This window comes from Enoplosus armatus, chromosome 23, assembly GCF_043641665.1.
Source record: "Enoplosus armatus isolate fEnoArm2 chromosome 23, fEnoArm2.hap1, whole genome shotgun sequence".
NCBI lineage: Eukaryota > Metazoa > Chordata > Actinopteri > Centrarchiformes > Enoplosidae > Enoplosus > Enoplosus armatus.
In genome coordinates, this window is record NC_092202.1 from 3,042,833 (window position 1) to 3,066,987 (window position 24,155).

The following is a 24,155-nucleotide window of genomic DNA, read 5'->3' on the forward strand; positions in this document are numbered from 1 at the left end:
TCAAATATTGTTGCCTCAATTTTCTTCCTGGTTGAGTTTGACAGCTTATACCAAAGACGCTGTTCAAGAGTAGTTTTGTTTTTGTAATTTTCTATATATTTGTTAACAATGTACAATTTAGGTTAATTACTTTCATCCTCAACGAGTAAACTCAGCCATAGTGTGCAAACTCCACACAGTGGCTTACACTAGTGTCAAGTTATTTACAAGGAAGAATAGCATTTCCGGTTAAAACATTAAAAATAAAATATTTACCAACGCTTAAAGCACTTTGATGCCAGACACTACATTGAAAGTATACAAGAACAAGTATGATTGTATGATGAGAATTTTTCTATACTCTGCCAAGAATAAATTGTTGTGGGAAAACTTGTTATATGTTGCTGTGTTTTATTGATTTATGCATTTATTAATTTTTCAAATTTTAGGACACTGTGCGTTAACGTAATAATAATATCCGCACAAAGTGTAACTTTAAATTATAAACTTAAACTGCACTTTTGGTCTTCATATTCCCAGAATAAATAGCAAAGACATGACAGCGCAGAGAGTGTAGACAGCGAATATATGTGTTTTGTGACGCGCCTTTATTTTGAAGGCAGCATCTCCAAACTTCCGGTATGGTTCCTGCTTCCTGTGACTAGCTTACCGCAGGTTCAGGTTACGACACTTGCTGGATCTTCGTTGCTGCCGCCGCTGAGCTGCTTGAAAGACAGCCAGGCAGCAGCGTTTCTGGTCGCCCCGATAGCTGTCCTCCTCCTCGGCTTGTTGGACTCCAGAGAAGCGCCGAAGAAATGACTTTCCTGTCGAGGATTTAGCGAGTTTGAGTTCCTGAACACTTGAAGCCACCTGAACTGAACTGAACTGAACCGTTGACTTGTCACCATGAGAAGCCGGAGCAACTCGGGCGTTAAACTAGACAACTATGCCCGGATGGTGCACCAAACTATCCTGAGGCACCAAGTAAGTGTTCAGCTGGTGTTTGTCACACCTTTGTAGTAAAGTTAGCGGTTAAATAAAGGCGGTCCGTCAAGGAAAACAGTAGCTGTTTCATACCTGCAGACATGTTAGCTTGTCCGGCGAGAGCCCAAACTCTAATGTTGTCATGCGCGCTGAATGTGAAGTATTTTACATTGCGTACACACACACACACACACACACACACACACACACACATTACACTCTCATTACTTGTGTGAGTGTGTGTTTTCATTATGAAGCTTTAGAGGCATGTTTGGGGTACATAAGAGAGTATTTCTGAAGACCCTAATTAACACACAGCATATGATCAAAACTGAAGGTGTTGGATGGGGTAGAGGAACATGGACCCGGCTGTGTGCACGGGGGGGGTGGGCGGGGGGGGTTGTCAAGTTCAAACACGAAAGGGCCTTCCCCAAACTGTTGCCTAAAAGTCTGAAGCACACTGTCTAAGCCCCCATTGACACAAAGATAAAAGTACAAGAACACACACCTTCACATATCCTCTATCTCTTCAGTGTTTCCTTAAAACACCAAACCGGTTGCAAAAACTAGTCAGACACAAGCAGTGAAACACAATGAGTTAGTTGTATAGCAGTGGAATAGAGGCTAGGGGGTAAGAGCTAAGGGGGGCAGGACTCTCTGGAAAGTGTATTTTACACCTGACACACCTCACGTGTGTTTTTGGAAAGCAATCCCTTGTGCTTCTTTTTGTGTTTTGGATTTTCAGTTGTTATAAAGTTGAGAAAGACGTCAAGGAGGAGAGGAAGAAGAGGGAAAGTTCTGATTGGGGTTTTGCTCCTGAAGCATTTGAGGCGCACAAACGCTGGTCCAGAGGTTTGGGGTCTCACCTTTCTGTCATCTGGCCTGAAACTAGAAGAAACTTCAAAATGGAATTTGAAAGTGGACAAACTTGGTGTGAGGTCACCTTTTTGAATCTGTCCCAGATGGCCTCCCGCCGGCTCACCGCTCAGATGGATCACTGGCACCCGTGGCTGCGACTGTGAGAGCAGAGGCTTGCTGCAGCTGCAAGTCGGGAGTTGTGGATAATGCAGTTGATCACAAGTCTGTTCTCTGTGATTTGGCTCTTGCGGGGTAATAAATGTCTCAGCCAGAGATCTGCGTTGTGCAGCCTTTCAACAGTCTATTCCATTAGAGGAATAACTCAACATTTGCTACTCTGAACACATAAATCATGCGAATAATACTCACTTTTCCATAAAGGAGCAAAGACTGGAGCCTTCACAACATCTTACATGGCGACTGTCTCGCTGGTGTTTTTGTGCAACTTTCTCTCAGTTAGTGATGAAACTTAACTTGATGTTGAAAGAGCTGACCACCATAATGTCTCAGCTGTATGTAAGAAAGTGATAATTTATAACTTAAACATCAGGAAAAATGATTATGTAGTTGCTCTTTGGGCCTTACAGCAATGAAAAAGTTCTATTCATACAAAGATGATGTTTTATTCCAGTTGTCTCATCTGCATGTATATTCTGCTGTTATCAAGTAGCAACATCCTCTTTACAACAGGAAGCAATGCTGCTTATGGGAAATGTAGTTTTGGGGATGTGCGGCACTTTCATACACCCTTTTCTGCTCTATTTTTGCACATTTTAAATACTAAACAATTAATAGAGAAAATAATCAGCAGATCAAGCTATAAGGAAAGTAATAGTTTGTTGCAGCCTTACTTCATGGAAAACTACATGGAAACAAAAATAGGGAGAAATTGCAAATAAGCTGCAGAGTCCCTCAAAGTAATATTAAAACAGTTAAACTGTTGGTGTCTTTATAATCCAATTTTGAAATCCAAAATAAACATATATAAACTCCCAGATGTTGAGAAGCGGTTTACCTCTGTATTACACCGTCCAACTCGTCTCATTAGTTTGTGTTAACTGCTGCCCTGTGACCTCTCTGTGTGTCTGACAGGATCCAGTGACGGGTCTTCTGCCAGGCAGCACAGATCAGCATCACTCCTGGGTCAGAGACAATGTTTACAGCATCCTGTCCGTGTGGGCCCTCAGTCTGGCCTACAGGAAGAACGCTGACCGGGACGAAGACAAGGCCAAGGCCTACGAACTGGAGCAGGTAGGAGTGTGTCTGTGTTTGGGCTATTAAAAAGGAGCTCATGGGATTAAGATTGACAATTTATCTTTAACCCCTTAAATGCCACGTTAGATCCCTTCTCAAAACACGTCCAAGTCAACACTTCAGAGTGTGCAGCTCCTGTCTCTCTGCTGATGAAGGGCCCCATTTGGGTCTCACGTTTCCCTGAAAATGTTGACATTTAACCATCTCTCTCTCTCCAGAGTGTGGTGAAGCTAATGAGAGGTATCCTCCAGTGCATAATGAGGCAGGTATGTTATCTCAAAGTATTTTTTTTATTGCTTCTTTTCAGGTTATCTTCAAATGTAATTCATTAAGAGATTTCTCTCTCTGACCGGGCCACCAGTCTGTATCCATACACGTCGTGTTGCAAGCAGATGTGCAATCACCAGTGGGAAGTGTGAAAGAGACAGAATGTAACCTACGTGTTGCATTATTCTGGTGGGGTAGCAGTCAGCAATTGATCAAATATAGCAAAAATGGATTGATTTCTGGCCTGTAAAACAAACTGTAAAGGCAACATTGACATATTACCAGCTAATAGGGTGAGTGTGTCAGCACACAGTGGCTTATTTAGTCATCAAGTAGACACGGAGCAACATTAGCATTCATTTGGAGTCGTGTTTGTTGCTACCTGATGAATGTAAATCCAATAGTCAGCTCTGTTTTGGCATCATCTCTTGAGGGAAATATCTTCCTCTCAGCCAGCAAGTGGCTAACTGTATCTGCCTGTTGTTCGGTGCTGGGCAGGTGTCTTACTTTGGGTTTAACAGAACGTTCTTGCTGAAAACAGCTGCCTCCAGCTGTGCTGACGAGGGAGTGAACGTGAGCCGAAAAACAGTAAAAACACGGAGCTAAAAGACGCTAAAATAGTGCTGAGTTGCCACTTCATTCCATATTGATCACCCCTGCATCATGTCAAGTGTTAATTCTGCTTCATTTGCTTCCTTGTGACCCCACCCCCACCCAGCTGGATAAGGTGGAGAAGTTTAAATACAGCAGAAGTACCTCCGACTCACTCCACGCCAAGTACAACACCATGACCTGTGCTACTGTCGTTGGAGACGACCAGTGGGGTCACCTGCAGGTCGACGCCACCTCCCTCTTCCTGTTCTTCCTCGCTCAGATGACTGCGTCTGGTAAATATGCAACAGAGACACATTTTACATGTTTTCTTTGCAGAATGACGAGAAAAACTTCAAGTAAACAGGCAAAACCAGCCCAGCTGGAGTGCATTTGTGGGAGTTTATAGATTTGAATTGATCAGTTTTTTGTATGATATCTGTTTGAGTGTTTTGCTTCACGTAAAAACAAAAATCAGGGATATTTAAGGTAGTTTTGTCAGCTATTTTTAGATTTAGTCTAGGAGTTTTAGTCTTATGTAGCCTTTTTGTAGTAATTTTTAGTGAAAACAGAAACATTTGATTTAAGTCTTGTTTTATTCTTCATCAATAATTTAGTTCAGAATAACTTTGAACGGTTTAGACTAGTTTTAATCCAGACCAAGTATGAGCACTTTAGTCAAACTGAAAAACTGCTGCAAAATCTTTTATGTTTTTATGATCAAGAAAACAGCTTTTTTTTAAGTGTCTATGAATGCAAAGAATTTACAGACGTGAAACATGTTGTCATGTATTTCTTTCGAGAATAAACTCGAGAAGGAGATCATTTTTGAATTCTAATAAACATACATCAGCTGTTTGAAAGACGTTTGGAGGAAAAACATTTGACTTTCTTACGAAGACAGGAAGCCGAGAACAAGAAGTGTATTATTGTGTCATCGCAATGTGGTCAAACATTATTAACTATTTATGTCTTAACTGTTAAATACCTTAACAAATGGTCTGTTTGTCTTTGTTCGTGTGTGTGTGTGCACCAGGTCTCCATATCGTCTACACCCAGGATGAAGTGGACGTAGTTCAGAATCTCATGTTCTATATTGAGGCGGCCTACAAAGTGGCTGTAAGTGTTCAGCCATCGTTCGACCCTCAAACGTGTAAACTGAGCGGCTGGTGGTTCATTTTCTGGAGAAATTAATGTCACTTTAACACCGTCTTTTTTTTTTTTGTCTTCTACTGGTTCCTCGCAGGATTATGGGATGTGGGAAAGAGGAGACAAAACCAACCAGGGCATCACTGAGATCAACGCCAGCTCTATAGGCATGGCCAAGGTTAATTAATACGCACACACACAAACACACAGTTTATACAAATATAAGCTATCAGCAGCCTCAGTTGTCTCTCCTTATTTGTGGTTGGAGAGAGGAGAACAGTGTGAAGCAGGTAGACGGAGGAGAAAACAACCAGAGTGCTGAGTGAGAGCAGAGACACAACAGGTGCTCCAGTGAAAATCTCTGGCTCGGCCGAAGGTGTCTAGTCACTGCGACGGCCTTTACGCTGACCTTTAGGCGACCCAGACTCTCCAAACTGACTCCGGATCAGATAGACGGACTTTGTTTTGGTGCTGAAAGTGTATGCAGCAACACGAGTACTCCCTGATGTCAGTGTACATTAATATAATATAAATAAAGTTGTTTTTGTTTATATTTTTCATGTTATTCAGTATTTAAAAGAGTTTTATGAATTAAAAAGTCTTCTCTCGATCTATATAACGCTTCAAATGAAAGAAAACACCAAAATCCCTGACAGACGTTGCAGTTATGAAGTTTTCACATGACAGGAGACTCACTCTCTCTGTGTGCCCGACCCAGCGCTGTCCTTGGCCGGCGGCGTACAGGAGGTATCAGGTTCTCTGTGGTCTCCCAAGAATGGCTTCTCACTCAGAAATAACACAGTACTCGCAGTACCCAACACACACACACACACACACACACAGTTTAATTTAAGACTTTGGACACAGGCACCTCTGCAAGTTCCCTGCTCCATTAAATACATGTTATAAAAGCAAAACAGCGTGAATTGATTGTAACATGTAGTATAATATACTACAACAAACTACTACTGTAAGTTTGTATACTTGATACTGGAGTGTTATCACAGATGTATTCATGTATATGTTGGCAGATAATATACATGGAAGCTGCAGTAAATAGATGTTCTACAGGCAGAGTTTTTATGGATATTTGACAGTTTTATATGTTTTTGTTGGATTGTTGTATTTACTTACTGTTGTTTTCTTATATATTCAAATAGTAGCCAGTTATTGTTAAGTGTCACTTAGCCTCTAGTTGATACTCTGCTTTGTTGTGCACTTCAGCGAGCTATTTATTTATTCATTTTGAAAGGAATTATACAATATCATATTACAAAAACACAATCATAGGCTCAATACAGCTTAAATCAAACTGAAATGTGAGCGAAGCCTTAGTAATTCTATTCTGCGTACTACACTGTGTTGTAGTATGTGTACTGTATGTAAACTGTCGTATACTGAGGGTCACATGACTGCTGTGTGTCCTCCAGGCGGCTCTGGAGGCTTTGGACGACCTCAACCTGTTCGGAGCGAAAGGGGGACCTGGATCTGTGGTCCACGCCTTGGCTGATGACATACAGCACTGCCAGGTACACACACACACACACACACACAATCAGATGCAAATACAAGTATATGTGATATTAACTTCCACTTTCCTTCCCTCGTCTCCCTCTTCCTCCCTCCTCAGTCCATCCTGACGTCGATGTTGCCCAGAGCGTCCATCTCTAAAGAGGTGGATGCCGGAGTCCTGTCCATCATCTCGTACCCCGCCTTCGCTGTGGAGGACATGAGCATAGTCAACATGACCAAGGAGGAGATCATCTCTAAACTGCAGGTGCAGAGAAGTACAGTGGAATAGGAACAAGATGTATTTTACTTTTCAGGAGGAGATCTTCCTTACATATGCAAAATCATTTAAATCATTTATTAATCATTTAAAATGTCAGAAAAGGCCTGTCACAATTCTCAAAATATGAGAAAATAAAACTCTGTCCATGAATCCATAAGAATATGCTTTTCAAAATAAAGTACGTTGTTATTAGATACCGCCTCGCTTCACACCTCATCCATTTTTACAGAAGCTGACTTTGTCCTGACGTCCTCTCTGTGTGTGTTCAGGGTCGATACGGCTGCTGCAGGTTTCTCAGAGACGGACACAAAACACCTAAAGAGGTAAACGACCTGTAAAGGTTCATCTCACTTTGTCCAGATGAGTCGTGGATAAACATGTCTGTTTTATGTCTTCTTCATTAAAAGCAGGAGATGCTGAGTAGACTGATGTTTGTGATGTGGAGGAAGGGCGATGCGTTCAGGTGCAAAGCCACAACGTTACGTCTTGACTATTTATCTATTCTTGTTTAAAGGGTTCAGTTCTCCTGTAGCGTGTGGTTATACTGGGAAGCTTCCAGTTATCAGCGTGTGTGTGACTGCGAGATTGTGAAGTCTGGTGATTTATTTTTTAATATTAAAACTTTCCAGGAGTTACAGAAATGCAGAACAGGGATTTCTGGCAAAGCCTCACCACGACATGAAGAAGGGAAAGAGTGTGAAAGGGTCAAAGCTCCAGCAACACTTTTAGTATAAAGAATAACTTCATTTTGTTTTGCGACAATCTGACTCAGAGCTTCTGTGAATTATCGTTTGTGCAGCAGATCAGCTTTCAAACGACGGATCCTCCTACGAGCCTCTTAAAGTCTCGTGACACTGAATCCGTATCGGTTTCAGATTTGTAGATGCAGTAACGTTTGACCTTCTCATTGTCACCCTGATTATTATATTCTGCCCTCACAGCAAAGAGTTCTTCTTCTCTGTAATTCTGCCTTTGTCTCTTCTTCTCTGTCTCCGCAGGATCCAAACCGCCTGTATTACGAGTCTGCAGAACTGAAGCTGTTTGAAAACATCGAGTGTGAGTGGCCGCTGTTCTGGACTTACCTCATACTGGATGGCATTTTTATCAACAGTCCTGAGCAGGTGATTTACCTCAGTGTGTGTGTGTGTGTGTGTTTCCAAGCATCATTCTTTATACACAATGCGAGGTCACGATCTCTGTTAATTCATCCAGGTGCAAGAATACCAGGAGGCTCTGGAGGGCATCCTGATCAAACAGAAAGACGGGATACGGCTGCTGCCAGAGCTCTACAGCGTCCCCCCCGATAAGGTAAGACCTTTTGAATCTTTACAAGGCGTTCTTAAGATCCTCATCTTTTAAACGTCTTTATAATGTTCATTTCTGGTGTTTCTGCGACACTTTAGTCAAAGGAAATGTATAATGTCTCTGCTCTGACTTGTGTGGATGTGTTTTCATTGTGTGTGCAACCTTCGTACACGTTAGCTTTAACATTGTTTTGTTCTGTCGTCTGTAAAACAGGTGGAGGAGGAGTATGTGAACCCTCACTCTGTGGAGAGGATCCCTATGGGTAAATGTCCTCTGAAATGGGGGCAGTCTCTGTACATCCTGGGAAACCTTTTGTCTGAGGTGAGCTCTCATTTCATTTGCTAGCACCAAACAAACATATAGAAAGGTTATAATCCCACCTGACGACGCTGTGATCAGAAGTAGTTGTTGGATCAGTCGGCAGAACTCACTGTCACGTCCAACAAACAGACTTTTGGGCCTCTGTCTCATTTTTTTTAAGGGATTTCTGGCCCCCGGTGAGATCGATCCACTTAACCGACGTTTCTCCACCGTCCCCAAGCCTGATGTGGTCGTGCAGGGTGAGTTTACGGGACATTGGATGAGGTATCGACGTGATGTTTCAGGCACAGATTAACGGTGTTAAACTCCAAGTGAAATGTGTCTTTTGGCCAATGGACGCAGCGTCAAACCTTCTCTTTCCTCTTGTAGTGTCAGTTCTGGCCGAGACTGAGGAGATCAAAGAGCTGCTGTTGAAGAACGGTATCGACGTGGAGACTGTCGCTGACATCCATCCCATCCACGTGCAGCCCTCCAGAGTCCTGAGCCACATCTACGCCAGACTGGGTGCAACCTCTTTCTAATCTAATCTAATCTCTGTATTTATCCTACCTTGTGTAGCCTTTACATTAACCTCACGGCATTCAGTTCAGACTTAATCTGTGATGGAAGTGTTACAGAAATGTTCACTGAGGTCCATCGTAACTTTTACATAAAAGGGGCCTGTGAGTAAAGGCAGCTGTTGGAGCTACATTTATAACAGCTGTCCCCTGAATGATGTGAGATTTGCTTATTTCATGGCAATGCTGAGTATTTTTTTCAACATATTTAAATGGTGCAGATGGAAGAAAATGAGAAAACGTTTTTTGCTGCTCACATAAAAAAAGGGCAAAAAAGTAGAGTTGTTAGACACTTTCAGCTGCCTTCGGCCTTCACTCACCTCTTGCCCCCTTTTTCCTGCTGTGGTGCAGGTCGTAACCCGAGGCTGGGTCTGACGGGGAGACCCTACAGGAGAATAGGAGTGCTGGGAACCTCCAAATTCTACATCATCAGAAACACCATGTTCTCATTCACACCTCAGGTCTGAGACCAGTGTCGTGGGACGAGTTAATCGTATCTTAAAAACGTCATAAAAGACCAAATACTCCTATAAAAGTGTCATTTTTCTGTTCCCACGTTTCTGTAATATGCTACTGCTTTGAATTCACTAGTCGAGTAACGAATAACGAGTTTAATGCCTCCAGTTCATCGACCACCAGCAGTTCTACTTGGCGTTGGACAACAAAATGATCGTGGAGATGTTGAGGACAGAGATCGCCTACCTCTCGTCCAGGTGGAGGATGACCGGACGACCCACCGTCACTTTCCCCATTTCACAGACTATGCTGAGTAAGTACACACACACACACACACACACACACACACACACACCATGTACCTAGAAGTTATCTAAACGCCTTCAAACATGTTGGAAAATGTCTTAAATGTCCCCTCTGAGTGCATGTATTCCTCTTTTTGTGTGTGTTTCAGCTGAAGACCACACAAACCTGGACCCTGCAGTCTTGGCTACACTGAAGAAGCTACAGGACGGATATTACGGAGGAGCAAGGTGAGTCTTACAGAGGATGCAGAGGTCACGTCTCATGTGTTGCTTCAGGAATTTCAGGGGGTTTTAACACCAAGAAGACGAGTTTACATTCTCACACAAAATATATATGTTGAGTTTAAGGGCTGTCTCTGGTATTTTTTTAAAATTTGAGTAATTTTGGGCAAAAATATGAAATGAAATATGTATAAAAGTATTTCCCTCAGTGCTTTTAATGTTTTTTTTCCTTTTGTAACCGTGCAAATAAACAACTGACCTGATCTCAGATTAATTTAACCAAACTTAAGCTTCAGTCGTTAGATCTAAACTCTTGGTTGACGGTGACCTCACAGAAACCTCTCCTCCTCTCCAGGATCCAGACGGGGAAGCTGTCGGAGTTCATGACCACCTCCTGTTTCGCTCACCTGAGCTTCCTGGACGGTAAGGGTTCTGGCAGCATGAGCCGCCGCAGCGAAGAGTATGATGATGATGCGGGTGACGGCGATGGATACGTGCATGAGTTACGCTATGATGATGGTAAGAAAAGAAAAAAAACAGACAGGTGGATGGATGGAGAGGAATGGTGACACCAGAGATGGAAAAATGGTCTTTGTGTGGAGTTTTCCATCGCTGGTTTGACCGTTCCTCCTGCTATGTGTTCCTATAATACATACATGGTCACAGAGTAGAGGTACAAAGCACAACTACTTTCTTTGTATGTGCTGTTAATACCACGATTAACCTGCTAAGACACTCCAAATTACAGTTAAAAAGTCTGTGGATGTTGTTTAAGGTCCCGTTGTTGCAGTCAGTTTGTCTTCCCACTCGAGTCTCTCCAATCCAGAACATGAATAAATCCTTTAAAATTTGTCACTTTATCATCTCTTTAATGATTATCATCATTAATCACCACTTCCTGCTTTATCCTGCTGTCACACCCTCACTGACCCCCCCCCCCCCCCGTCCCCATCCACTCTGTGCTGTTCTGCAAGTCTTCAATATTAATATATGTAGTAGTTCATCAACTCTGGGCTTTGGGATGGCGGCTCTAACTGCAGCACTCGCGGCTTGAGAAGGTTGAGAAACGCTGCACGTCTGGCTTCATTTGACAAACACGCATGATTTAAAATGGCATCACGGCCTACAGATGGTCCTTATATCACGTTTTGATTGTGAATGATGAAGCATCATTGTGATCTTCTCAGTTTAAAGGGTCGGTTCACATGAAAGGTCTCACACAGGTAGCCCTGGGTGTGTCCAATAAAACCAAAACTATGTGCATGGCTGGATACCAGCAGGTGTCATAGAAAAATGTTGTTGAACAAACCTTTTAAAACCGTATTTTCATAAATGTAAACTCTTAAGAGAGTTTAGTTTAAATGCCCTGACTGGTTGAGGACCTGTGTGTACACTAAATAAAGGTGAGTTGAATCTATTTGTATGTTAAACATCGTTTCTCTCTTCATCTCCATCCTCCGCACTTTTATTTTTTCCTCGTCTCACCCTCCCTCTTTTCCCTTCTCTGTCTCTCGGTTCTTTTGTCCTCCTCTTCAGAGGCTGATGACCTCGCCCAGTACCTGGACCACCTGCTGGCTCACGCTGCCCCCAAGAAGCAGCCCAAACAGCAGGTCGGAGGTCTGGGGAGGTTCAAGGCCGTGGCCACCAAAACCAAGGACATGGTGTCTCTGATGAACAAGGCTCAAGACCTCAACGTACACGGTGAGTGGATCCATGTTCTGGGACTGTATCCTCTTAACAAAATAAGACATCCAAATCATTTTAAGTTCCTTCTGAAGATACTGACGCTCACTGACACCGACTGCTCTTTATTTTGTTTTGGTTTTCTCGTGCAGATGTCAACATGTACCTGCCGAACAAGCTGTTTCGCTCTCCTCAGCCGTCCCTCAACCTGAACCTGCCAGAAGCCGCTGCACCTCAAGAAACTCAGGTGTGTTTTCATATCCTTTAAATCTATTTGTTTATTCTCTGCCATCATCCAGCCTCCACTTTAACGTTCCGCCTCTGTCCTCCAGCATCCGGAGGTGGTGGTCACAACGGAGAGCGTCATCCCCAGAGACGCCAGCGGAGCCATCGACTACAATGCTTTGGTCCGGCTGCTAAAAGACACCCAAAGCCTCCAGGACCAGGCTGATATCCTCTACATCCTCTTCAAAGACAAGTGAGATGCTCAGTCTTATGGAGCCGTATTGTGACCGTTGTATGTGCGACGCTCTTCCGACTGGCTCAAAAACTATTAGTCTTTTTCTGGTAATGTTGTGTTTTAACATTTAACGTTTCTGTACTTTCCCATATTAGCAGAGATGTTAGCTGAGCTGGTAGCATGTTTTTAAGGAACAGAAAGGAAGAAAGCTGGTTGAATAGTTAATAATGGTTTATATGCCGTATGATCATCTCGAGGATTCATACTTTAAGTGGACTACAGGTTCTGTAAATGGACCAGTAGGGACAGTGATGACTTAGCAAGAATCCAAAGTCCACACAAGTTTTTGAACTGCGCCATGCGTCGTGGTCACAGGGGCATGGACTGGGACACTCATCTGCACGGTAAAGGCTCCACCGTGAGATCTCTGCTCAGTGACCTTTATGAGAAGGCCGGTGAACTCAAACACTGGAGCCTCATCAGGATGATCTCTGGCATGCTGAGGAAGAAGGTGGAGGAGCTCGACTCGGTACAACACACACACACACACACACACACACACACACACACACACACGAGAACACAGTTATAAATATAACAGGGTGACATTCACTGAATAGTTTTCTCTCTGCTTGGAGGTTATGTTTTCTTCCCAGTTACTCAGTGTTAAAAAAACCTATGAATGGATTTCTGTGGAACATCTGATCACAAACAGCTGATTAGAAGTCAGCAGTGATCTGCTTCTATAAGTGAAATCATAATTAGGCAGTGTGCCGAAACGTTGACCTGAAGCACTTGAAATAAACTAAGATTGCATTATGAGTGTGCGACTCTCCTCATTTCTTTGACGCAATTTGAATGCAGCAACTGTAAAAACTAACAAAACCCTAAAGTTTTCAACATAAAAGTTATTTCTATCTTCCTGTAAATTTGAGAGCAACACATTTCGCTCCTATTTCACCTTCGCCAGCACTCTTTCCTGATTGGCTGTGATCTGTTCGTAGGCCTGCTCTGATTTGCTGGCGCACCAGAAGCACCTGACAGTGGGTCTGCCTCCTGAGCCGAGAGAGAAAACCATCACGGCTCCCATTCCTCCGGACCAGCTGGCTGCTCTCATCGACGAGGCCAGCGACAACAACATCAGCGTGGCCATACTCACTCAGGTGGGTCACTTCCTCCGCCATCATCCGGGATCGTTTGTCCTCCTGTCTTCCTCTTTAATCCCCCCCCCCCTCCCTCCCTCAGGAGATCATGGTGTACCTGGCCATGAGCATCAGGACTCAGCCCAGCCTGTTCAGTGAGATGTTCAGGCTCCGTATTGGTCTCATCATCCAGGTCATGGCCACTGAACTGGCTCAGTCACTCAACTGCTCAGGTAAGGCAGGAAAGAGAGGAAGAAGATGTCCAGTCACAAGATCCCAAAACCCAAAGATATTCAGTTTGCTGCCACAGCAGAGCATGAAAACCAGAAAATATTCACATTTGAGAAGCTGGAGCCAGGAACATTTTTCCAATTTTACTGAAAGAAAATAGCTCAAGTGATTATTTGATTTGCAAAACGGTTGGCGATTAAATTCCTGTTTATCGACTAATCGACTGGAATGCAGATACGTACTTTTGTGGTCAAATTCAAGACGGATTGAATATGTGAAAACATCTGTAGGGTATAACATGAATTTCCAATGGATCCTATTTCCAGAACCAGGAATGTTAAAGGGATAGTTCCCATAAAATAGGTTCATCTGGGCCTTCTGTCAAACTATTTAAATTCTTACAGCGACAGTAGCTTTTCACGTCTTTTAAAGAAGCAGCAGCATGTTTTGCAGAATTATTTCCTACTTTTTCTTTGATTTTTGACACAATATTACTGTGTTGGATCAAAAAGTACTTTTTTCTCACCTTAACTCACTTTACATTTCTGTGTGTGTGTGTGTGTGTGTGTGTGTGTGTGTGTGTGTGTGTGTGTGTGTGTGTGTGTGTGTGTAGGAGAGGAGGCTACAGAGAGCCTGATGAGTCTCAGCCCATCAGAACTGAAGAATCTCCTCCACCACATCCTCAGTGGGAAAGAGTTTGGAGTGCAGCGCAGCGGTCAGTCCACCAATCCACAGCCAATCGAATCCTGAATATCACACACACACACACACACACAGCCAATCAGCATCTGCTCTGTCGCTCATGTTGATCCCCTCCACAGTTAGGGAGATGGATGCCGGCGGCGTCAGTCCCGCCATCTCCATCCATCACCTGGGCAACGTGGGCGCCACCAAGAGCGAGAGAGCCGGCATCAGCAAACTGAAGAGCGACATGAAGTTGGTACGACCCAAACGCGCCTCTCACTCGGAGGCGGAAGAAATAATATGGCAGTTAATCAATTTATACAGTCGAAGAGTTTCAGCCAAAACAGATCCTGATTTAAAAAAAGAGGACTGAGGGAAACTGTTTATCGCCACTGATGCTGTGTGATAGTCGCTCAAAGTGCTGTTGACGTCCAAGTGATAATGGAGATGAAGAGGATCTTATTTTGAAAATATTGTGATTTTTAGCAAACTGACCTTTGTCTTTTTGCAGCTGGAGCACAGGTTGTCTTTGACGGATCCGAGTAAGGTGACGATGATGGTGGTGATGATGAGGATAAGTGCAGATGTTGAATCAGATTAGGTGTTAATTCACCCGGATAATTGCAGAGAAATTAAGGAGAACGTGGACGTAATCGGGAGAAACTGTAGACTCAGTGAATGAATCGTTGAGGTCGATCTTCAGTTTTAAATAAATCACTAGAGCGGCTGTTGACTGTGATTTATTTACAACTTGGTTTTTGTGTTGCAGGCGGAGCACAGGTTGTCCTTGACGGATCCATTTAAGGTGATGATCACATGAAGGAATATTAACTATGGCAGAACTGAATCTGTTTCTCCTTTTTCTTACTGTAAAGACGTCACTAATAAAGGATGTTAATAACTGAAGATTCAACTGATCAGATTCAAAAAGGGGGCTTTGACTGCGTCACACTGCCTTCATCATCAGATGGAGTGCGATCACTTGTAGATGTTCTAACTTTGAGGACTTCTCGTCCATGTTGGATAGCGGTTGACTTCCTCTCACTCGCTTTTTCCGGAGCTTTCAACTTGAGTTGAGCTTCCTTTGTCTGCTTTTGAAGCTCAACTTTTAAGCCGACATGGACGAGAAGTCTGAAGAACAAATGGAAAGTTTGAACATTTGTCCAGCTCGACGTCGTAACGCTGCTTGTTTTGTCTCTGTTTTGATCCAGGAACCCAGGTTGTCTTTGACAGATCCAGTAGCGGAGGTGATGATGATGATGATGATGATGAGTTGATTCACCAGGCTGTGGACTCCTGATTTGTTGTTAATGTGTCATTGGCTTTGCTGTGGGAAAAGGACCACGACTCATAGTGCAATTTAGCGTTTGAACATTGCAATTCATTGTGTTTCCTCTGTTGCAGATGGACCGCAGGGTGTCTTTGACTGACTCACTTAAGGTGATGATGATGATGATGATGATGAAATTCATTAATGAGAATCTGTTGGAAGCGACGCAGAGTTAGATGCTGAGATTTGATTGTGGTAAATCGGTTGTTATTGTCTGTAAATTAAATCAAAATGATTGATTAAGTTGATGCAGAGGGATCGCAGGTTGTTTGACGGAGCCGGTTTTGATTTGTTGAATTGGATAAAGGTGAAAGGTGATTGTAGGCCTTGAAAATCAGTGTGGATTTTGTTAATGAATTTGGATCTGGGTATGAACAGGTCTGTAGGAAGTTAAATTTCTTGTCTCCATTTCAGCTCGACCAGTCGCTGACGTCCCCTCGCAAGGTGACCATAACAACGACACTTAAATCTGGTTTTCTGGGTGTTAATTGAAATAATTAACATAAAACATCGACTAAAAGTCACAGAGCAGATCACACCAGCCATTAACTCTCTGCTACCGTGTGGCTGCTGATTTTCAGTCTAGCAGGGCTGCAACTTTAATATCTAAAGTTAATAATTGGAGCTGCAACTAATGATTGTTTTCATTATCAATCTAAATGCTATTTTGTCCAACGAACAATCCAAAACCCAAATATATCCAGTTTATTTTCATTTAAGTTGAAGAAGAGAAGCTGGAGCCAACAAACGTTTAAATCATTTCTGCTCCAGAATTTAAATATATTTATTTATTACGAGTTCAACTTTTCAGATGGAGTTTAATTATATTTGAAAATGGTCAGTTTCCAGTTCGGAGCCATTTTGTGTCAAACGTGCTGTTGAGTTCAGTGAATTAATCTCTTTATTTACTCTTTATCTGTCTTCTAACCTGATTTCTATCATTTCCCATAATTGGGATTCATGCATGGCTGTGACGCTCAGTTCAGCAACATGAGAAGCCAGAATCAGCTGGGGGGGGGGGGGGGGGGGGGGGGTTGTGTTGTTGTCGTCAATGTTTGGATCCATCCGTCGCACATCTTTCTATTACCCGCCCGCTTTTGTGTTTTTCATTTTGTGCATCTGTTTTTGTTTCCTCCTTTCTGTTTCTGTTTCTGCCTCTCAGGGAGTGCGATCTTATTCACTGGACATAGAAAACTTTGAACCTGGGGTAAACATTTGTCTACTAAGCAGATATTTCTGTCATTTTGAGTTTTATACGCTTAATCTAATGTTCAGTTCAATACGAGCCTCTAACGTCATCATTGAGTCACTGGGTCAGATTTGTAGTTACGCCTCAGAAGACGTAGAGGGCGCTGTTCCTCCGCTACCAGCTGAGCTTTGAATCACTGTGTCGTTGTGGCTCTTCAGAGGTACCGGCTGCCGTCCATAGAATCTCTGGACATTCCCGAATGCATTCCGGTCGCCAAGGATACCAGACACGGCCAATGGCTGCGCAGGAGGCGTCTGGACGGAGCGCTGAACCGAGTCCCCGTTGGCTTCTACCAGAAAGTCTGGAAGATCCTGCAGAAGGTGGGTCTGCACACACGATCCTGGTTTTTAATCATGTTTGGGATTGAAGGACAGTATCCAGCTTTCTGATCTTCTGCCTGCAGGTGGGTCTTGATATCTCACCATCTGTGAATGTTCAGAAACCCGGATAAGGCGTTTACATGCCGCAGTATCCCAGTTTCTTTCGGAGTACTCCGGGTAGCAAATACAGGTTTCTGAAACCAGGATATCTCTGATGGAGGAGACCACTGGGGAGGGTTTTCAGCTCAGTTCCACCATGATTTTACATCCCTAATTGTTTCTAATTTTGTAGAGCACGTACAGAGGCCTTGAATAAAAGTATGAAAGTAGATTTTCTGTGCATAAATTTGATAATAAAATGATGCCAAAAGATGATAATAATTGACATTTTGTACATAAAGTGATGACCATGCAAATACACTGTCTTCTAGTGCCACGGTTTGTCCATAGAAGGGTTTGTCCTGCCTTCTTCGACCACCAGAGAGGTAAGAGATCCACTCGATTATTTAAAAAGAAAAAACGTTTCTGAAGACTTGATTCTTGTGGTTTTTCTTCTTTTCCTTCCCACTCAGGTTTTGTTAACTCACATCCCTTTTGAGTCCCTTATCGAATCTATTTGGGTTTAGCTTTCAACATTTTGCTTCGTAACAAAACGTATAATTTAATATTTAAAAGCTAAAAAATAATTTAAAGAGCTTAAAATAAAGGTTTGCCACACAGATAACATACGTGTTTGATAGATACATGAGTTTATTGTTTTATGTGACCATGGTGATATAAATAAAACATAGCAGGTTGTCTGTCAAATATCTGACTATATTTGAACATACAAATCTTTATCTTCTCTTTATTCTCTGAATTCCTCCTCCAGATGACACCAGGAGAGATCAAGTTCTCCGTCCACGTGGAGACGGTTTTGAACCGCGTCCCTCAGCCCGAGTACCGGCAGCTGCTGGTGGAGGCCATCCTGGTGCTCACCATGCTGGCCGACGTGGAGATCCCGAGCATCGGCTCCATCATCCACGTGGAGAAGATCGTCCACGTCGCCAACGATATGTTCTACAAGGATCAGGTGAGCAGGACGACGCGGCTCTCAGATCCAGTGTTGATGTCTTTGTGATCGAGTCAGGCAGGATTTCCTTCTTTGCTTCTCCTCCAGAGGGACCTGGGAGCGGAGGAGCACATCCTGGAGAGAGACCCCTCCACCGGAGTGTGCAGGCTGCTGTACGACAGTGCCCCCAGTGGCCGCTTCGGGAGCATGACCTACCTCACCAAGGCCGTGGCGGCGTACGTGCAGGACTTCCTGCCCAGCGGGTCGTGTGCGGTGCAGTGAGAGGACGACTTGTGGAACCAGAGCAGGGCTGAGACCGCTCGCTAGAAAATGGAAAGTTAAAGCTGAAATTTGAACATTTTTCACATTAAAATAGCAAAAAAAAAGAAAAAAGAACAGCACATGAAGAGGATCTGCTGTATGTTGTCACTATGTGTGTTAGTGCAGAGTGTAAAAGGATCAGTGTTTCAGCGTCCTGGTGTCCATGACAACCTCTTCTCTCGCCTGCGCACGCGTCGTATCACCAGACCACTCAAACAGTAGCAGCAGCTCTTGAACCTCCGCCTCAACTTTTCATTGTGTGGCTTAAAGGGAAAAAGTCTGGCTGTATGTTTCATGAAAGGACAAAACCAACATTAGAGCATTAGTCCGTCTCTTTCAATACTCTGTGACTTCCCTTCCCTGTCTGTTATCAGACAGCAGTACATTTGTTTGGGACTATTTTCTCTTGCATTAATACACATTTGGTCTCTAGTGAGTATTTACTGCAGCAGGACAGTGACGGAAAGTAATGAAGGAACATGTAGTGCAACGGGATACACAGAAAATACATAATTAATCAATTTATTGTTGGTTTTGGTCTTTTTATGGGATTTGTTAACAATAAAAAACATACCAGACATACTTTTTTAATAGGAGAAGAGTTGAATGTATTATTTTGATTAGTGGAAATGAACAGTTCAGTTTCTTTACAGCTCAGTATCCTCTAACATGATTAACACCAACCTCTCAGCCAGAATGCACAGTTTTCATACTTTTCCGAGTTCATCTATAACTTCAGAGACTCTGTTGACTTTTCAACTTTAATAAGTGCTCTAATAATTGATCTTAATTTATTGCCACACATATGCTTTGCAGCTCACCTGTTAAACCTCACGTCACTTTACCTCCAACCCTACACGCTGTATGACGTATACAACCACGACAAATATTAGATAATCTGACTACTATTTATTTTAGAGCTCTTAATAATAATTAAATAAAGCTAAAATGTCAGCTGTTTCTTAAAGACGTCTGTTTGGCAGATTTCTTCGATGCCTCAACGTTGTTGCACTTAAAGATTTGTGTGTGAGTGAAACTGCAGGAGTGCTGTTTTGTTTTTGAACACATGAAGAACTTTTATTGTGCAGTGTACTTTGTTGTTTTTGAATGCAGTGATTTCTAAGTCAGCTCTTAAGAAGGTAAATGCCTTAATTTACTGAACTACACTGTAATTTTGTTTGAGTTATAGTATAATTTGCAGTAAAACTTGCAGTAAAAAGTGTTCTTTTACAATTTTTTGGACACATTTCACCTTTTAACTGTATTCAGGATTCGGTATCTAGCACAGACAATATGTCACAGAGAATACATTGAAATTAATTCAATAACAAGCGTGTTTTAAGTCGAGGTGTGAAACGCGTGACGCCTCCTGGTTAATTGTACAATAACCGACTGATGCATCAGTTATTTGGCGATCTCTTGAAGACGCGCGCGCCACACTCCATGTGAACTACAAACAATCATGGCCGACTGAGAGCATTAAAGTCTGACGTCCTCTGAACAACCGGTGGATGTTTTTGTTGTTGAATCTAATTCTGTAATAAAACTTGAGAAAATATGTTGTTTCTGAGCATTTGTTACCTAACAGTCCCAACTCGAGGTCCACCTACTAGCTTTCTCCAGAGCTTTCAACTACATGGCTCGCTTTCTGTTGCTTGGTTTTCCAGAAGTTCTGGTTTCTAACCCCTCAAGTCTCAGATATAAGTCTCTAATGTAAACTGAAGCTGATCCTTTGAATGAGGAGGTCAGACCATCACTGCAGCAACAATGAAGACTGTTTAAAGACTAAAGTGTGTTGTTTGCAGATGGGTAAAGGCGGCCAGCAGGTGGCACTACATGTATGTACGAAGAGTTTCTACAACCATACGATGACTTCAGGTGACATTTGGAAAGTTTGTCTTGCATGTTTATCAGTGAGAGATGTGCTTTTTTGTAGTCTGTTATCTTGTGTTTGTCTGGCTGATATTAATGTAACTTTCTGTATTATCTAACACAACATCTAGAATATTTAAATTTGTAGTCTGTCCAAGTATTATATTTGCTGTTCTGCCATCGTTCTTTGTCTACTGCCGTGGTCCAGTTTTCTTGCCGTTTTCCGCCTCAGTGTGAAGCTACAAGGTGGAGTTTCGTTAAGTTTGTTTGCCTTTATCTGATCTGGGGACAGCAGAGAGGTGACAGGACATGAATGGAGAGAGAGAGGAGGGACAACACGCAACAAAGGTCACCGGGCCAGACTCAAACCAGAGACGTTACCATCACGTGACAAAAGAGTATTTGTACAAAGATACTGTAAAGCATACAGAAGGTGGAGATATTTAAAAAAAAAAAAAGCAACTTATATGAAAACAACATTTTGGTTGGTTATGTTTTGAACTGACATCTTGTCTCAGAGAGTCTGCGGCTGAAACTCTTATTTATTCTCTGGAGAAAACTGTCAGACTCTGGAGCTGGCTTCCTTCTCAACCTGAGTCTCCAAAACAAAGCTGAAAACAAGAGGCGGGAAGTCACTCAAGGCCGGGAGCAGCTATAACCGAACATGAAGGCTCGATAGTTGCCTTTTTACACATATTGTCTCTTTACATCTTTATTGGTTTTCTGCGACTCTGACATGAAGTTTGAATATCAGCAGAGGGGTTAGAGGTCGGGGGCTAGCCTGGCTTTCAACGTGAGGCTCTGCACAACCGGGGTCGTAGCTGGGAAATGTTGGGTCATTGAGTCCAACGTCTCCCAGACCAACCCCCCACCCCCCTACTAAATGTTTAGCTAGATGTAACTAGATGTTTTAACTACAAACCAGGAAGATATATTTATCTGTTCTGTCGTGTTTTCTGCACATTGTGTCTCGCTACATGATGGTCCATATGATGTGTCTTATACTGATTATACCCACAGCCCTGTTTCATAAACATACAAACATGTTAACATGTTTTAATCTTTGTCATTTAATCTTTCTTCATTCGTCATACGATTACTAATATGGCTATGCTAACATGATGATTACCATCTTTAGCGTGTTAACATGCTAACATTTGTTAACTAGCACTAAATGAACTGCCGAGGCTGATGGGAAGGTTATTAGTTATTATTAGTTATTTGTACCTGATGACAGCGCTAGAGGACCAAGAGCTAGCATGGCTAAAAGTAGGACGTCAAATCAATATTAAAAACTCAAGTAAAACGTCTTCAAAGGGGAAAAATATTCAGAAAAAGTGAATATGTATCATGTTAAACTTTGAAACGTGGTGTTTAGAGTTCAAAGTTTACTGACGTTAAACACGGACAAAAATACGTGACCTGGGTTATATACATCTGGAAGAGCAAACAGACAGGAATAAACCCAGACAGACTGAAAATATTGACTCCTGACAATGATCATATGAGCACACACACACTCACACACACATCATCCTGATCAATGCTTCATCTTCCTGATCAAATTAAGATGCACTAAAATAAAAGAGTTGTTGGAGGAGAAAATGATTCAAACGTAAAACATGTGAGGCAGTTTGCAGCCGTCAGCAGAACATAAATAATGTCATAAATCTTCCAGTTCAATGAAGAAGATTTCCCAAGACCCACGTGAAACGCTGGCCCGTGGTGAACAGCTTTCATCTACACATGTTCTTCTTTATTTTCTCTTATTTTATTTACTCGCTCGGTTTCAGTCATCCATCGAGCCTTCACAGTAAATTTTGTGATCAATGAGTGAAACCAGATGTGTTTAAAGTCCGGTTCCAAAGCACCTGATGCCTGTATTATCAGTCATTTTCATTGGTTTATTAACCATGCTGGTGCTGTAGCCTCTGGCTTTGGTCCAGACTACAGTAAGCTCAGGTAAAATATCTAAATTCATTTATCCGTTTGACAGTCAATGTGGTTACAGCTGTGGTATCTAAGTATGTAGTTGTAAGCAGACTCTTTTTTTATTTTTCAAAACACTAGTTTCCAGTTTGATGGCTCCGGTTCTTTAAAAATCTGTAAATCAAACAGCTCAAGACTCAAGTTGTTTGACAGCAGAGTTGGTTGTGTGAAGGCAAAAAGTGCTGAACACTATATCCATTAAATGTTGGGTTCATTAATGATCCAACGACGGTGTGGTGCATCCATATTTGCTTGAAGTCGAATGTATCAGAGCTTTCAGGAAAGTCAAAGTTTTCTACTTGTTATTTGGAAGTTGGCGTGAACCAAGTGCCTTAAACCTGCCTTCTTTGTAATGGCCAGCAGGGGGCGACGCCACTGGTTGCAACAAGATTGTGTAGAAGTCTATGAGAAAATGACCCTACTCCTCACTTGATTTATCACCTCAGTAAACATCTTCCTCATGAGTTTATGGTCTCAGTCGCGAGTTTCAAGTCTTCTTCAACACAGCATGATGTTCATTTTGTAAATTATGGTTCCATTTAGGGTAAAAAATAGACGATAAAGCAGGGTATGCTACCTTGTGATTGACAGGTCACTTGAACTCGTGCATCTACAACTCGTAATTGCGACATTAGCCATCGTTCCAAACGAGCAAATGTGATGCAGAACAGGTGTGTTAATGTTATTATTTACACCTGTGCTTTTCCTGCCATCACAGGCCAGAGTGTCTGCTTTTGGGATTTTTGTGCTTTTAGTGCAGGATCAGGTCTCAGGTTGTCCAAGTGTCCATTTCAAGGCAATGAAAGTCATTTTATTCCGGCGGAGACCTGCTGTGAACCCGAATTGAGGAATGAAGAGAAGAGAGAACAAAAACAAAAGCACAGACATGAAAGCAGAGGAAAGGTTGAGCTATTTCATAATGGAATTTAGCCGATGTACATGGTGCGCAGTGACAGTGACTTGCACTGTCACTGTGTCGCTTCCCTAAATATCACCGTCACCATACGTCTATCAAAAAGACCAACATACACTTTCACACACAGTTAGCGCGTTGGCTAACACGGCATGTATGAAGAACACTGTGTGCAAGGCAACAGTGCCAGATGACTCCTGCCCAGACAACGTTTGATAGATAGCGAAGTGGAGGAAGCGGCCAAGTTCGACATCAGACCACAGGAGCGCAAACTTTTCACAAAAAGATGCGAAGGAACAGTAAACACATTTTTAAAACAGCACTGATGTGACGCCACGTGTTGATGGTATTTCATGTGTTAGCATGCCTACGTGCTTGGGTGGTTTATGCCTCATACGGTACACTATATGTATGTGGACACCCAAACAATAATACCATAATTTGCTGCAGCCTCCACTCTTTAAAAGATGTGACGCTCCCATTCAGCCACAAGAGCTATAATGAGGTCCCAAAAGTGTTGGATGGGCTTGAGATCGGGGATCTGTGAAGGTCAGTCAAGTTCTTCGCCCGACAAGAAAGCCGAAAAAACACCAAAATACGTTCAATGACAACGTTATTTATATGCTACATGTCCACCTCAACCTTTAGAAATGTCCAATATGGACGACATATCAAGGAATACTGGGCTGGTTCTTCCTCACCAAACTGGGGAAACAATTTCTTTAAGATCCTGGCTTGGAAGCACACTACTGTCTGAAATTGCCCTGCATATATATATACATATATATATATATATATATATACAGCATGACAAACACCCAGACCAAAAGTACACAAGTCTTGGCCTTTAATTACTTTAATTAATAGACA

At 42.5% G+C, this 24,155-nt stretch overlaps 1 protein-coding gene across 4 annotated transcripts; it reads left to right on the top strand.

Moving 5' to 3' along the window:
* Positions 1-688: 688 nt before the first annotated feature.
* On the top strand, positions 689-20,069 carry phka1a (phosphorylase kinase, alpha 1a (muscle)). Of its 4 annotated transcripts, none has more exons than XM_070930132.1 (35): positions 689-963; positions 2,914-3,072; positions 3,294-3,341; positions 4,061-4,229; positions 4,970-5,052; positions 5,180-5,260; positions 6,513-6,611; positions 6,713-6,859; positions 7,144-7,197; positions 7,873-7,995; positions 8,087-8,182; positions 8,393-8,500; positions 8,661-8,739; positions 8,870-9,004; positions 9,409-9,518; positions 9,682-9,826; positions 9,968-10,046; positions 10,396-10,559; positions 11,577-11,741; positions 11,876-11,970; positions 12,056-12,201; positions 12,559-12,712; positions 13,188-13,346; positions 13,429-13,558; positions 14,170-14,271; positions 14,378-14,496; positions 14,752-14,799; positions 15,010-15,045; positions 15,452-15,487; positions 15,645-15,680; positions 16,733-16,777; positions 16,978-17,139; positions 17,571-17,624; positions 18,011-18,211; positions 18,299-20,069. In XM_070930132.1, exons 1-35 carry the CDS (start codon positions 886-888, stop codon positions 18,470-18,472), a joined length of 3,819 nt encoding a protein of 1,272 aa, XP_070786233.1. In that variant the 5' UTR covers positions 689-885; the 3' UTR covers positions 18,473-20,069. The 4 variants fall into 4 exon arrangements, with proteins under 4 accessions (XP_070786233.1, XP_070786234.1, XP_070786235.1 ...); XM_070930133.1 differs by lacking the exon at positions 15,452-15,487 and adding an exon at positions 15,985-16,014 and having other exon boundaries at positions 14,752-14,787; XM_070930134.1 differs by lacking the exons at positions 15,452-15,487; positions 15,645-15,680 and adding an exon at positions 15,985-16,014 and having other exon boundaries at positions 14,752-14,787.
* Positions 20,070-24,155: the final 4,086 nt, after the last annotated feature.

What these genes read in the sequence shown, in the direction of transcription:
- phka1a (XM_070930132.1), top strand. Translation starts at nt 886, where the DNA reads ATGAGAAGCCGGAGCAACTCGGGCGTTAAACTAGACAACTATGCCCGG. An exon ending in TTATCAACAGTCCTGAGCAG is followed by an intron (nt 7,996 to 8,086) that starts GTGATTTACCTC and finishes TAATTCATCCAG; the next exon opens with GTGCAAGAATACCAGGAGGC. An exon ending in CCACATCTACGCCAGACTGG is followed by an intron (nt 9,005 to 9,408) that starts GTGCAACCTCTT and finishes GCTGTGGTGCAG; the next exon opens with GTCGTAACCCGAGGCTGGGT.